Genomic DNA, 14,203 nt, shown 5'->3' with positions numbered 1-14,203 from the left:
GGCCACGTGCGACTTCACAGCTATGTGCTGGTCTGTCACATAAAATACAAATAAAATACATTAAGGTTTATAATGTGGAAAAATCTTAAAATGTTCCAGGGGCTGGAATATTTTTACAATGTACTTTAAAACTGATATAAAAATATGAATTAAGAATGACTTCTTGACTCCTAAAAAAAAAGCAAAAAAGCAATGTAATGTAATACAAGTAATTAAATCTAATAAAATGTAAGAACTTTAAAGCATGCTTTATCTTTACTTGAAGAGATAAATATGTGTATTGTATCTAGATAAATTATATTAGATTATATAAGAGATAAGATATAAGAGATCAACAAGCGCTCAAAACAGTGGCGGCACCAGAGAATTAGGAGGGTGGGGGCAAGGGGGTCTGGAGTTTTTAATCGGGGGGGTCCAGTGAAATTTGATGCAGCAAATAATAGTAATATAGATATGAAGGATTTGCTGATCCTTCGCTATAATGGGTAAAAGTTGTGCCATGTACTACTACCTAACTGCTTTTAATGATTAAACAAAAATAAAAAAAGGCTGAAACTAAGTTGAAACAAACCAGGATAAACTTCTTTACCAAAGTAGAAAATATAACATAGAACTTTACCCTGGACCTTCTCTGGACCCTCATCTTTTTTCTTGTTATCAGTATTAATATTTCAGTTACTAATACTGTATAAACAAAATTGTATCCTTATATTGAATAAAACTGTATCTTAAATTAGTTTATATAATATTACATATTACACATAGAGTGGTCAGAAAAATGAAGGAATTAATGGTACATTTGTGATTAATTGCTCCGGTTCATTTCTTTTTGTTACTGCACCTTTAAACAACCCTGTATGTTTTGAATCGGCACAGAAAATATGGTAGAGAAGAGGGAGGCTCACTTTTGAACTTACTGTAGGTGCGTTATATTTTCCCATTTTATTGCACTAAACATTTTTCTGTCCACAGCGAATTAGACCGGCTGAAAAGTAATATGGTGATCTAAATTACCTTTTAATGTTTTTAGCTAATTCAGGGATAAATGCTTTGATTTTTACCAAACCAACCACAGTATCATTTTCACATCTTATTTTATTTTGTGCCCCCCTTTGGAGAAGGAAAAATGTTGAGGCCTCCCCATCCCAACAAAATGGGTCAAAAATGTAACTTTTATCATTTTCTGTTTTAATGCATTAAATGCTGGAGATTACCCAGAATCCCTTTTAAGATTTCTAACATATAACAATGTTTTTTTAACAAGAAGAATCTTTTAACATTGCCACACTTTTTAACTATATAATATTAACAATATAAATAGCTTTTAGCCTGACTTGTACCGGCAGTTAACTTTTAAGTAGCTATTAAAACGCATATGGCAAAAATATCAAGCCATTAAAGACGCACTTCAGTTACATTTTGTACAGTTATATGAGTTTATTAGTAGTATTCATCAAACTACAGACTGCGGGTACAGACAGCAGAGGGTGCTGTTGTCACATTTACAACGATTTTGAAGGCCTGTATATTTGGACAAAAAAAAAGACAAGGCACTTCTTGCAGGTATCCCTGCGCATCCACACAGGCAGGGATACCCCCCCCCCCCCAACCCCCTGCAAAATTACACAAAGGTAATTTTCATTTCAAAAATGTACATTCCTGTCCTGATCTTTATTTTCTATTTGACAGGCGAGTTCTGCAATCTGCCCCTCTACATGAAGGCAGACCCGTTCTTCCGCAAGCAAGGGGACTCGCTGCACGACCCGTGCCCAGCTGTGCCGCCGCGGGAAGCCTCAATCCGCAGCCTGACGCAGCGGGCGTACCACACCCAGGGCCGTCACAAGACTCTAGACCCGGCCAAGCAGCAGGCCCTGACGCTGGGTCACTCCGGGCTGGGCAGCCTGGGTGCGAGTTCGGGCACCTCCACCTTGCCCCAGAGGACTCTCACCATGCCCAGCTCCAACAACGCAGCCACGGCCTCCACGTCCAGCACGGGCAGCAACCCCACCAACAGCAACAAGGTGGGCGGCTCCAGAGACTCGCTGCTCGAGAGCAGCTCCTCGGCCCTGGGGAGGCTGCAGAAACAGAGCGTGGGAGCCTACTCCAAGTCCTACACGCTGGTGTAGTCCGTCCTGCTGCACAGACTCGCACTGCTGCCCCCCCTCCTCCTCCTCCGCCAGCGGCACTCTGGCGCTCATGAGTCTGGGCCAGAACAGGCTTGCAGCCATCTTTCTGAAAAAGCCAAACCAATGGCAAACCGCCCAGCTTCCTGTCTACTTTTCCTTCAGGGGGTGGGGTCGGCAGGTGTCCCGCCCCTCCAGACAGAGACCCAGCTAACCCTACCGTTCATGTTCACATGGAACTATATACGAGAACTACTAACTCCAACTAACAGTTCCAGCCGGCTGGTGCTCAGCTCCACTCAGTTCCTGCAGGAGGCACACAGCCAACTTCAGAATGTGATTTCTGTGATCATTTGCAAATATTGACTATAAACGAAGAGCCGACGGCTCTTAAGTTCACGGTGAAGAAGACTATAATAGCCAGTATGAAGCTGTGCGACCATCCTGTTTTTCATACACACACACACACACACACACACACACATAATGTCCTCCATAGTTTCTATTTGATTTCTTTAGCATTTTATTGGGTCAGATTGCAGGACTTCGGTTAAGTCCCCCGTTTTTTCCCCCACGCTAAGCTCTCACTCTCTTGGTGTCTCTCAGAATCCCTGATAAGAATTGGCAGACTCCCCGTTCTGATGGTGATCCCAAAAGGTACCGATTCGGGTTCACCTCGACCAATCAGTATCCTCCACTCATCTCCCTGCAGCGGAACGCTGCCTCGACTCTTCAGTCCAGTCACTCACCACACCAGTGAAGCAGCTGTAACTTCTCACCTTACAAATAGAGAATATTTGGTATTATAAAGAATTTTACATATATATTTCTATGTAGGTATATTATTGACATTTAAGGGAAATGATGACAAAGTATAAACTGTATGCGCTACACCGATGTGATAGTTATATACAGTAGTTTAATGTTAACGGCAAATTTTAAGAAAGGAGACAATCGCTCAATCATTGAATTTAGAGGTAGAGAAAATGTAAGAAAAGTCGGACTTAAGAAAGCAAATGTTTAGTATATATGTGAGATATTCTGTATGTTAGTGCGAGCCGGACCGGCTAACAGAAGAGGGACCCGCTCTCTTGTTGAGGCGGACTAACAGGAGGCATTGTGGGAAGATCACAACATCCCTGGGCTGGGACGCCGTCGTTGCTTGCGTGCTTTTTTGGGGGGGAAACAATCACGATACCAGGCCTTCAACGATGTCGATTATTTAGCTGCTTGGTTAGCTTAATACAGTAGGAATCAGACGTGTCTATAGTGATTCTAACTATGTTCCACATTTTGTCACGTGACAAGCGCAGACCACCATGTGTTTCATTGAGATTATGTCACAAAACCAACACAAAGTAGCGTAGAGTTGGGAAGTGGAAGTAAAATAATGCAAACCTATTAAAATAAGTTCCAAAAGGTGCATTGTACACGTGACAAAATGTGAAATCTTTCAAGAGGCACAAGGTCTTCGGCAAGGCGCTGTATGTTGTTATCTCAGTGGATCCCCACGGCTTTTAGGGGCCCGTGTTTGTGGCTGGATGGCAAATCCTCGACAGGTGTGGTTATTTGCTCCTCAGCCAAATAAATAAGCAGAAATGAATGCCAGTCATAATGTGAATGAAGTATTAATAATTATTAATGTCAAGAGATGTTATATGTCAGGGAATTCAGTTTTGAAATTTATATGATGTTCACTGAATTGATATCTTTGTTGTTGTCCTGTCTGAAGAACTGTAAATGTCCCACTCTTTTTTTTAACACCCCCCACCCACCCACCCTTCCTTTTCGCACTGTTCTACACGGACACACGATGCTATTGGATTGCCTTTTTGTCAAGCATTCCAGCAATAGCGTTTTGTGTTGACTATTTATTTATCCATTTGCTCTGTTGGTTTGTCTGCTTGCTTGGTTCGAGGAAACAGGGGGGGGGTCTGTTGATTTTTATTTCTCTTCAGTTTTGTCAGAAATGTAGGTTCCAGGGGTCCAGCGGTACATGGCCCGTGTTATACACCAGTTCAGCCAAGTTAAAATCAGGGACTTGTGGCTCTTTCGGTCATAAAAACCAATATTGTGTTGTGTATATACTGGAACGGGGCCTTTCTGTAGAACTGCATCATTTGGGCCCTCGTCCCCCACCGAGACAAACCGAGGTACAAATTTACTCCCCTCCCCAAACCATCCAAGATCCATCGACTCTACCTTTGTCAGTGTTGTTTTTAAATTGAGTCTTGTACATAAAACACAGTTTTGTATGAAGAGCTATTTTCTTCAGAATAAACCAAGGGACGCATCAAGGTGGAAAAGTCCCGCTTTCAAAATTGAAACAGAATCACAAATTCTTTTTCTTTTTTCCTTTCTTAAAATGGACAAATACATTTTTTCCCCCTTATGTTTTTGATACTACTAATTTGTTGAATTTTTAAGTCTTTTTTTTAAAAAGAAAAACATATTTTGATGTTGTCATTTTTGTCCCATTTACTTTTTTTACTACCATTATTTTGTATTTTGTTCAACCCTCTGAAAAGTCATTGCATGCTTGCTAAAAGGGAAAAATTGATGGAAAAATGTATGAATTCTTTTTTTTTTTCTAAATGTTGAGGAAATCCCAAACATTTCTTTAAGTTGCTTGTTACAGCAATTGCTTGTGTTCAAAGGTACATTTTCTATGAAAAAGCAAAAACTAAAAAGATCATTCTAACACCTTGTGCAATAAAGCTATCTTTCATATGCCATGGCTTCTGTCATTTCCAACACTCTTCTTTTTCAGAGACTGAACCTATATGACCTGATCTTCTTTTTTTTTTTCCCCAGTGTCCTGTCTAGCAATATGGCAATAGGAATTGTTATCTCAATGCCAGATAGAGCTCGAACAGATTTTGCTTTTACAAGTGGAGCGAACAGCTTTCGCCTTAGTGCTCCACTTGATTTATGCTTGTAAATAGCTTTATTATGATTCCTGCAAGGAGAATTTCAAATTATATGGACATGACAATGGGAGAGTAAAGGAAGAACAAAAAGTGAAAGAGAAAGAAAAGAAAAGAAAAAAAGAGTAGAGGTGAAAGAAAGAGGAGATAAAAGGGAGAGAATGATAAAACCTTCTCCGTCTGCTCCGTCACCTGGAAAGAGAGATGCAAAAAGAACAGCACAACCAACAGACATAAAGCAACAGATACAATCGAATAACACCTAGATGCCATTGCTAAATCATATATATTATTATGTAAGCTGACATGTGTAATGTGATACTTGAAAAAAGAAAGTGAGAGAACATAAATAAATAAATAAATTATAAGATTACTGTATATAAGTGAACACTTAATACCTGGGACCCAGCACCTGTGGGAGATGTGAGAGTACACTAGTTTAGGTGAAAATTATCCAGAAATAGCTTGATAGTGATTGTGGCCCATGCCAACCAATGCGCCAGAGGGCCAAGGCGCCCGCCAACGAAGTGGAGGAGGGCAGGACGTGGGGGGATGGGCTCCGCACCTAGCGGAGACTTGGGATGTTCTTGGGAGAGGGAGCGGACCACACCCATACCTGGGGAAAAAAAAAAAAAAAAAAAAAATGGAAAACTCATTCACACCATCCCTCCCTTGTGCCCCACTCACCTAGCCTCGTGAGACCATCCTGATCTCGCGAGGTTTCAAGGTTTCACTCGCAGATCAGTCTGGATACTCTCCGTTAAAGAAAATTTGGAGCCGTTCACCAAACGAACGTCCAATCAGCGTTGGCTTTGAGGCAGGTTGAGGTGTGACGCAACGGGAAGCGCGACAGTTCAGTCTAAAGAACATGGCGGCTTCAGCCGATGAAACTAGTGTTGGCGTGGCTATCGAGCAAGTTTTATCGGAATTACAGAGTATTTCTCTGCTGAGCTAACGAGCCTTTACCTGCAGCAGCAAGAGTAGCTTGGCTTGTGGTTGTGTTTTCGTCGTCGCTCGTAACAGAGCGACGACGAATCTGATTGGTTTATTTGGCCCGTCTATCACCAACATAGGCCAATCAGCTGACCAGTATTTTCGCCCCTTCCCAAAATTACTTCAACGGAAGGTTTCCAGATGGATATGCGGAGCAAATCTATCTGGCGGAGTCAGGTAACCACTCACCACACACAGAAAAAAAAAAAAAAAAAAAGACGCTGTACACACATTCCCACATAACACTCACATCCAACACTGACCAGAGGGGGGGGTCACCCCAAATCGACTATACGACTGCTTGTATCCGACCCCCGGCCCTGAACCAGACACCCCCCGGACCGGGCCCCCCCAAGAGGGCGGGCCAACACGACCCGCACGAGCCACCCAGCCAGAGCCCCCCTCACCCCCTAAATACCTAATAAACCCCCTCCCTCCCCCACCTTACCCTTGCCATCCCTGCCCCCCGCCCCTCCTGGGGGGAGCGGAGGCATCAGCCCCAGACCTGGCAAGCCGCTGACTACACACCGCAGCCCCCTGCCAAGACCCGGGACACAGTGGCCCGCACCTCCTCCAGGCCCCAGACTCCTTGCCGCCATCGGAGAACGGGGGTGTGCAGAAGACCCCGATCCTCCCTACGCCTGCTCAGATGTTGTGTTGTTGCATGTTGTTCTCAAGTGCATTTAAAAACTGGGAGCGCCGAAGGAGATGCACGGCACAGCCCACCCCCCTTCCGGAAGGAAGCTGTTGCCAGCGCACCCCCTCCGGGCGACTGCCCAGAACCCTCAATGTCTAAGTGGGAGAGGAGGTGAAGGGAGCCGTCCGAGGTGAGGCTCACACAACATAAGCCCCCCCCCCAGACGTCTTCCCCCCACCCACCCCCCCTACCATGGCCTACATGAGTGTGCGATGTGAAAAATGTTTGAAGTGAAAGTGTCTAAGATGCATGATAAAATTGGGGAGAGGGGCGTCACCAGAAAGTGGCAACCTCCAGTAACGCCCCCTCCCCCAGGACCTACATGTGTGGCGGCGTGATGGAGCAGGCAGAGGGAGGAGTCCGGGGATGGGGAGCAAATGACTGGGAAGCTATCCCAGGGAGCCAGGTCCCCTACTGACTCCAATAGGCACCCCCGCTCCCCGAAAGCCCCACCCAGAGAAGGGGGCCTCGCCAGCGGCGCCACCGTAGCCCGGGGGCCAGGGAGAGGCCGCAGGGCCCGCCAGCCAACCACCCACCAGGACCAACACCTCAACCCCCCCAGCCCACCCACCAAGCCTACTGGCTTCCCCCCCCCAAAAAAAAAACTAAATAAATAAATAAATAATAATAATAATAATGATAATAATAATAATAAGAATAATAATAATAATAAATAAATAAATAAGAGGGGGGGACCCTGGCCAGCCGGCCCGCACGAGCCATCCCAAACCCCACCCCCCAAGCGAAACCCGCACCGGAAGACGACACGGACCAGGACCGGGACAGGGGGCCGGACACAAGCCCACCAGAACGTCCCCCCCCCCCCCCCCCCCCCCCCCGCCCCGTAGATTTAATCCCTCTCCAACACTAACGTTCAAACTACTCACCATACATTCGACAGTAGACATCCAGGCTGGGTAGGTCCCTACTCCCCCTCACCCCACTGGCAGAGTGCCTATCCAATGAAGGAGAAGAGCATCTGCCCAGAGATGTTAATGACCATGCCCCCCTACCAGCTCAACGGGCCCCGAGGCCCCCCAGTGCACCCGAGGCCCCGTGCAGGGGCGGACACCAGGGCGCGCACCGGCCCACACCAAAAGCGGCACACCCCCCGGAACCGGAAACCCCGAGGCCCCGCCGGGGCCCCCGCCCGAGGGCGGCGCGCCCCAGGGACCCCAGGCCCCCAGACCCACCCCGGCCCCACCCAGCGGCAGCACAGCTACCAGGTCAGTAACCCACGTCCGTCAACACGCAGCTCCCAAAGAGCGCCGCAAGCGGCTGCTGTAGGCCACCCGTAGGCCTCCCAAACTCCTCCCAGATGGGGGCAACAGACCCCGGAGCCGGATCCACCAGGCGCCCTACTCCAAGTGCCCCCAGGGCCCCAGGAACCCCTCCATCCAGCCACTGTGCCTTGCAGGAAGCAACCCATCGCCCCCTATTCCACTAAGTGATGGTGTTGATCAGAGGAGCCCAAAGAGACCAATCAGATGTGGAAGCAGATGCTGTCTCTAGATTAATATGATCCAACAAAAGATCTCTATATTGATTGATACTGAGATTTTGTTTACTTTTCCAATTCATGAGGATAGTTTTCTTTGCGATACATAAAGCAGTGAAAACCATGTAAACTATTTCTTTTTTCAGAGGACTTTCCTCAAAATTACCGAGCAAGCAAACTGATGGGGAAGGTGTAATTTTACAGCTCAAGCACTTTGATAAGTCCTTACATATCTGTGTCCAGAACCTCTGGACTGGTGTGCATAACCATAACGCATGAAAATAATTATCAGGATGATTGCCTATGCAGTGTGGGCAGATATTAGATTGTGCCAGACCCATCTTGAATAATCTTTGTCCTGTGTAGTGTACTCTGTGAAGAATTTTGTATTGTATTAGTTGTAAGTTGGTGTTTATAGTCAATTTGAAAGTTCTTAGACATGTCTGAGCCCAGAAATTTTGTTCAAAGGTGCCTGATAAATCCTTTTCCCACTTCATTATAGGAAGAGATATCGAATCATCTATTTTAGTCAGTGTCCTGTATGATTTAGACAGTAGTTTGGGGGGGGGGGGGGGGGTTAAATCTAGGAACTCTAATATATTAGTTGGGACTTGTAAACCACCATTAATATGCTTATATTTATTTTTAATTATAGATTTAAGTTGTTCATATTCCAAGAATTTATTTTTACTAATGCCATATTGCATATTTAGTTTAGCAAAATTGATGAACTCGGTTCCGTCAAGTAGATGTTCCAGATATTTAATACCTTTATTCTTCCAGTATGTAAAGTTTATCATTTTATTATTTTGTAGGATATCAGGGTTATTCCAGATAGGTGTACAACTGCATGGGATAAGGGATGACTTTGTCATTTTAAGGAACTCCCACCATGCTGTAAGAGTAGAACTAATGTTGATATTTTTAAAGCATGTATGGCGTTTTATATTTGAGCTAATAAACAGCAGATCTGAAATCATGATATTATTGCACATTTCCTGTTCTATATCTAACCAAGGCTCATCTAAAAGACTATTTTTTATCCATTTAGAGATGTATTGTAGCCTATTTGCTAAGTAATAGTTATGGAAGTTAGGCAGATCTAATCCTCCCCTGTCTTTAGTCTTCTGTATTGTCTTTAAGCTAATACGTGGGGGTTTATCTTTCCAAAGAAATTTAGAAATGGCAGAGTCTAGAGATTTAAACCAGTCAGATGATGGTTTATTGGGGACCATTGAAAATAAATAATTAATTCTAGGTAGGACCAGCATTTTTATTGAAGCTACCCTACCCATAAGTGTGATTGGAAGCGATTTCCATCTTACAAGGTCCTCTTCTATCCTGTTTAAAAGTGGGGCATGGTTAAGTTTAAGTAAATCCGTTAATTTATTCGACACAGTAATACCTAAATATTTAATATTTCCTGATTGCATTTGTAAATCTAGGGAGTTTTCGAGAGAGCAATTAATTGACAGTACCGTAGATTTAGACCAGTTTAACGAGTAATCTGATACTTTAGAGAAAGATTCTAGTATTCTAATTATGACCTGATCTTCAACAGAGCAGCAGCAAGTCAAATGTTTCAAATTAGCAAACTCTCTGGATAAATAAATAAAAAATCAATGAAAAAGCTAAGATGAAATGAGAGAAGAAAAAAAGGTCACCACATCTACCATAAGTAATACCAAAGGTTGCTAAATTATTAAACTTGATTATACAGTCATATCCAATAAATTAAAATATGGGTTCCAATGAGGCTCATTTGTCAGATTAAAAGTACTTTTTTGAAAATAGCAACCTTTAAGCAGGCATTAAGCATACTTTTCAATAAGCCCACATTTCTGTATTAAAAATAAAAAAAACATCGTTTGATTTAATATTCTAATCCTAAATGTAGTGTTTTTATTATATGTCAGCAAAACTAGGGATATAAGAAAACTGTTGAACTGTTTTAGCAATGTAATAGGATTTCTTATGGCCATGATTTTGGAAGGGATTTAGTCACAAGATATGTAATACTCCATAATTGGGCTGTGATGTTTCTATAAATGTCAGACAAAGGGAGTTAGCCCAGTTGTTAGCTTCGTTGCTAAGAAACAAGGTCCTGGGTTCAAGTACCATCTTGGGCTCTTTTTAGATAGAGATGTATGTTCCACATGGGTTCTCTTCAGGTAGGGAGAACCCATGTGGCTGTGATGTACTTGTGACAGCCAGTGTGCATAGAAGATGTATTTACTTATCAAATTATACATAAATCATGTTTAGACAAATATGCCTTGGCAAGTTGCACCAGCAAGCTTCTGGCAAAATTTGAACTCTAAAATTAGCCAGTGTTTGAATTGGAATTGTTGCAATTTTCTTGGTTTCCTGGCATGCAAGTGTATAAAAATAATCTTGTTTCAAATTTCAAACTCTGAACGTGTGTACATTAGAGGTGAAAAAAGTCTAACATTTCCACTCAGTTCTGTTTTTCAGTCATTAAAGTTGATTCTGGTCCACTATCCGGCGTCTTAGGAGGGAGAAGCGGTGCAGTACCAACACTGTTTACAGTGGGGGTGGTGTGCTGCTGACCTCGACTTGGGACATCATGTGTCAGTGGCCAGAATACTTTGAAGACCTCCTTAATCCCACCAACACGTCTTCCATTGAGAAAGCAGAGCCTGAGGACTCTGGCTCGGGTTTTCCCATCTCTGGTGCTGAGGTTGCCGAGGTTGTTAAAAAGCTCCTCGGTGGCAAGGCCCCGGGGGTGGATGAGATTCTCCCTGAGTACCTTAAGGCTCTGGATGTTGTGGGGCTGTGTTGGTTAACGCGGCTCTGCAACATTGCATGGACATCGGGGGCAGTTCCCCTGGATTGGCAGACTGGGGTGGTGGTCCCACTATTTAAAAAGGGGGACCGGAGAGTGTGTTCCAACTACAGAGGAATCACACTCTTAAGCCTCCCTGGTAAGGTCTATTCAGGGGTTCTGGAAAGGAGGGTCCGTCGCATAGTCGAATCTCGGATTCAGGAAGAGCAGTGTGGTTTTCGTCCTGGCCGTGGAACACTGGACCAGCTCTATACCCTCAGCAGGATCCTGGAGGGGGCATGAAAGTTTGCCCAACCAGTCTACATGTGTTTTGTGGATCAGGAGAAGGCATTCGATCGCGTCCCTCGGGGGATCCAGTGGGGGATACTCTGTTTTGGTGACCTTAGGATCGCGTCTCTGCTATTCACAGATGACGTGGTTCTATTAGCTTCATAAGGGCGTGATCTACAGCTCTCACTGGAGCGGTTTGATTTAAGCTTGATTTAAGCAGGTAAATAAGACTATTTGCCAATGGAATAAGATCATTTGCACTAAAAATAGGAACAATTAATCTCCATTATCTTATTTTAGGTGCAAGGTATCTAATTATCTTATTTGAGGGGTAAACATACTCATTCCATTGGGAAATACTCTTATTTAACTGCTCAAATCAAGGTAAAATACACTAATTTCAAGAAAATGTTAGTTACTTTCAGTTCTTTTTTGCAGAGCAGAATATTTCTAACAGTTTGAAAGAGCAACAAGCGAATTATGCAACAGTTCAAGATGCAGTAATTCAACAAAAGTGCAACACTTACTGGCTGCTTCTTAGGCAAACTCTATTTGTAGCTGAGATTATTCAAACTATTGACAAGAGTCTGCTCTCTGTTCATTAGGCTCCACCACAGTTGCTCTCCTCCTCTATCTCCTTCCAGCATCTAGGCATCTAGGCAATTAACTGTTAATTGAATCAACCTGAAGAGCTCAGTCACCCTTCAAAAAGAGATGTATGACCACGGGGAGTGTATGTGAACTTCTGATGCACGCTGCTCCACTGGTGTTTTATTATACTAAGGAAGGTGCCGTACAAGCAAACTGGACTTGCATTCCTCCTTTTATGAACACAAGGTGGCCACACACACACAAAAGAAAGGTCAGGTAGTGGCTCCATGTGCAGAGCAGCAGTACAGCTAATTGCAAATGACTTGATCTTCAGGTGGTAGGCTGGCCTGTCCAGAGAGGGTCCCAGAGATGGTGGCATTGATGTTCCAACATTTTGCTGCAGAGCATCTGACAGTCAACCTGAAAAATGATCATGTCATGGTGGGCGTTGTGTTTTTTGTGTATGCATGCATGGTGTGGCATCCTGCTGCTGCCCAGCATGCGCAGGCCACTGCATGATACGACATCCTGATGCCCCGGTGACTGCTTGCAACGCAACGCTGCTCTTTATGCCGCCACTAACGCCCTCTAGTGGCCCTTCTAGACACGCCAGCGCCTTTAAGATCGAGTAATTAATTAACATCATCACTGATGTGCGTGTGCACCAAATTGCATCCCACCCGTGGCATATCCTTCTGGACGCTTGTCTGGCAGCGTTGGAACACAAGAGATGACAAACAGGATCCGGTTTAATGTGTAAAAAATGTCAGATTTGTGGTTGTAGTCTGTCGGTGCAGCGCGTTCTGACTTACTTCAACATTTGCTTGGAGGTTATAGTTCATCTATCACCCACCGAGCTGGAAGACTCGATTACTCGTTCAAGCACAGAAATGCGTAAAGGCACGGCCGTCCGTGAGATGGGACACACCCAGATCCCGCTGCGCTGTGCGCCCGCGCAGCCACAAGGTGGCGCAGTCATCCTTTCAAAGCCAGGCCCGCCCGGAGAGGTTGAGGGCTACTGTAACGAGAGGCGCTCTCTTAAAAGAGTGCAATCGCTCATGACGGATATGCTGTGAATAATAGATGCGCCTCAGAGTCCCCGTACGCCGGGGCATTTATACCAAAGCTCCTGGTCACTAACCGCGCAGCCAGTCCTGCATAAAACATGCGGCGCATATCTTACTGACGCTGCTGGATGATTTGCATTTATTCATCCGACGACGGTGCCTTTCTACCGCTTTGGAGATAACGCCCGCACTTTGGGAAAGTGGGCGACTCTTGGATGTTTTCAGCTTGGGTCGTTTTGCAACCGCAAACTTGCACTTTACAGCGATCTTATGTGACAGGCTAATAGAAGCAGTGCAATACTCAATTGGAAGAAAAATTATATTGTCCATCAAATGCACATAAAACTTTTTTTATTATTATTGTATTTTGGCACCCAGCACCAAACCGATCAAACAAATAAATCATCAAATGATCCAAGGGTTTTCAAATAAGACTTCTATAAACATGCCATGCTTTTGCACTCACCCCCTTTTACCCTGGTACTCCTAAACCAAATCCAGCCCGTTACCTATACTCAGGACAAGACTCTGCTGTCCACCTACACCTTAAGGACAAAAGCCACTCTTTTGAGAACCAAAATGTTCACATTTTGGACAAAGAAGACAGATGGTTTGAAAGGGGTGTGATGGAAGCCATTTACGTCAAGAGAGAAAAAAAATAACCCTAAACAGAGGAGGACGACTTAGGTTTCAACTTTCAAAAACCTACAACACAGCGATAGGGTTGATTCCTTACAATTATCACCTCAACCTCACCCCCATACGGGTGATCAAAACATCGCACCTGTAGACCAGGCCAATAACGACCCTAACGACTCCCCATTGCAGAGGCGTGGACCTGTTTCGGTTTAATTTGCAGGCCAACAATGACCTTAACGACTCCACATTACTAAGGGGTGGACCTTTGTTGGACAGTACTATAAAGCTTGCAACTCCACATTACTCCACACATTTTGAATTGAGAAAGCTTTCTGGATGGGAAGCGAAACATCTTCAAACTTCGGAAAAAAGTCCAGTTGTTTTGTTTTTTAACTTTTTTGGAATAACCTTCAGAAGTTGCTAATGTGGTAAATGGAGTCCACCACTGTTGGATTTGATCTCAGTTTAGACCCAGCTGTTCAACGAAGCCCTCAGAAGTTTACATTGGAGAACAAACAGCATCAGGAAGGGCAAGGAAAGGGATTGACAGTTTCAGATAGTAAAAATAAAAAAATAAAAATCATACTTTGCA

The 14,203-nt window shown here is 44.2% G+C and overlaps 1 protein-coding gene across 2 annotated transcripts in view; it reads left to right on the top strand.

The window, feature by feature from the left end:
* The window catches only part of LOC105929366 (Down syndrome cell adhesion molecule-like protein 1 homolog), a 91,322-nt gene extending 87,792 nt beyond the window's left edge, over positions 1-3,530 (top strand). For both annotated transcript variants that reach the window (XM_012867104.3, XM_012867103.3), the window contains exon 33: positions 1,690-3,530. In XM_012867104.3, the coding sequence (XP_012722558.2) occupies positions 1,690-2,126 (437 nt within the window). In that variant the 3' untranslated portion in view covers positions 2,127-3,530. The remainder of the gene's footprint in view (positions 1-1,689) is intronic.
* The last annotated feature ends 10,673 nt before the right edge of the window (positions 3,531-14,203 follow it).

Source organism: Fundulus heteroclitus, chromosome 11 (assembly GCF_011125445.2).
Source record: "Fundulus heteroclitus isolate FHET01 chromosome 11, MU-UCD_Fhet_4.1, whole genome shotgun sequence".
NCBI lineage: Eukaryota > Metazoa > Chordata > Actinopteri > Cyprinodontiformes > Fundulidae > Fundulus > Fundulus heteroclitus.
The sequence above is the reverse complement of the archived record's forward strand: the minus strand, read 5'-3'. Positions and strand labels throughout refer to the sequence as shown.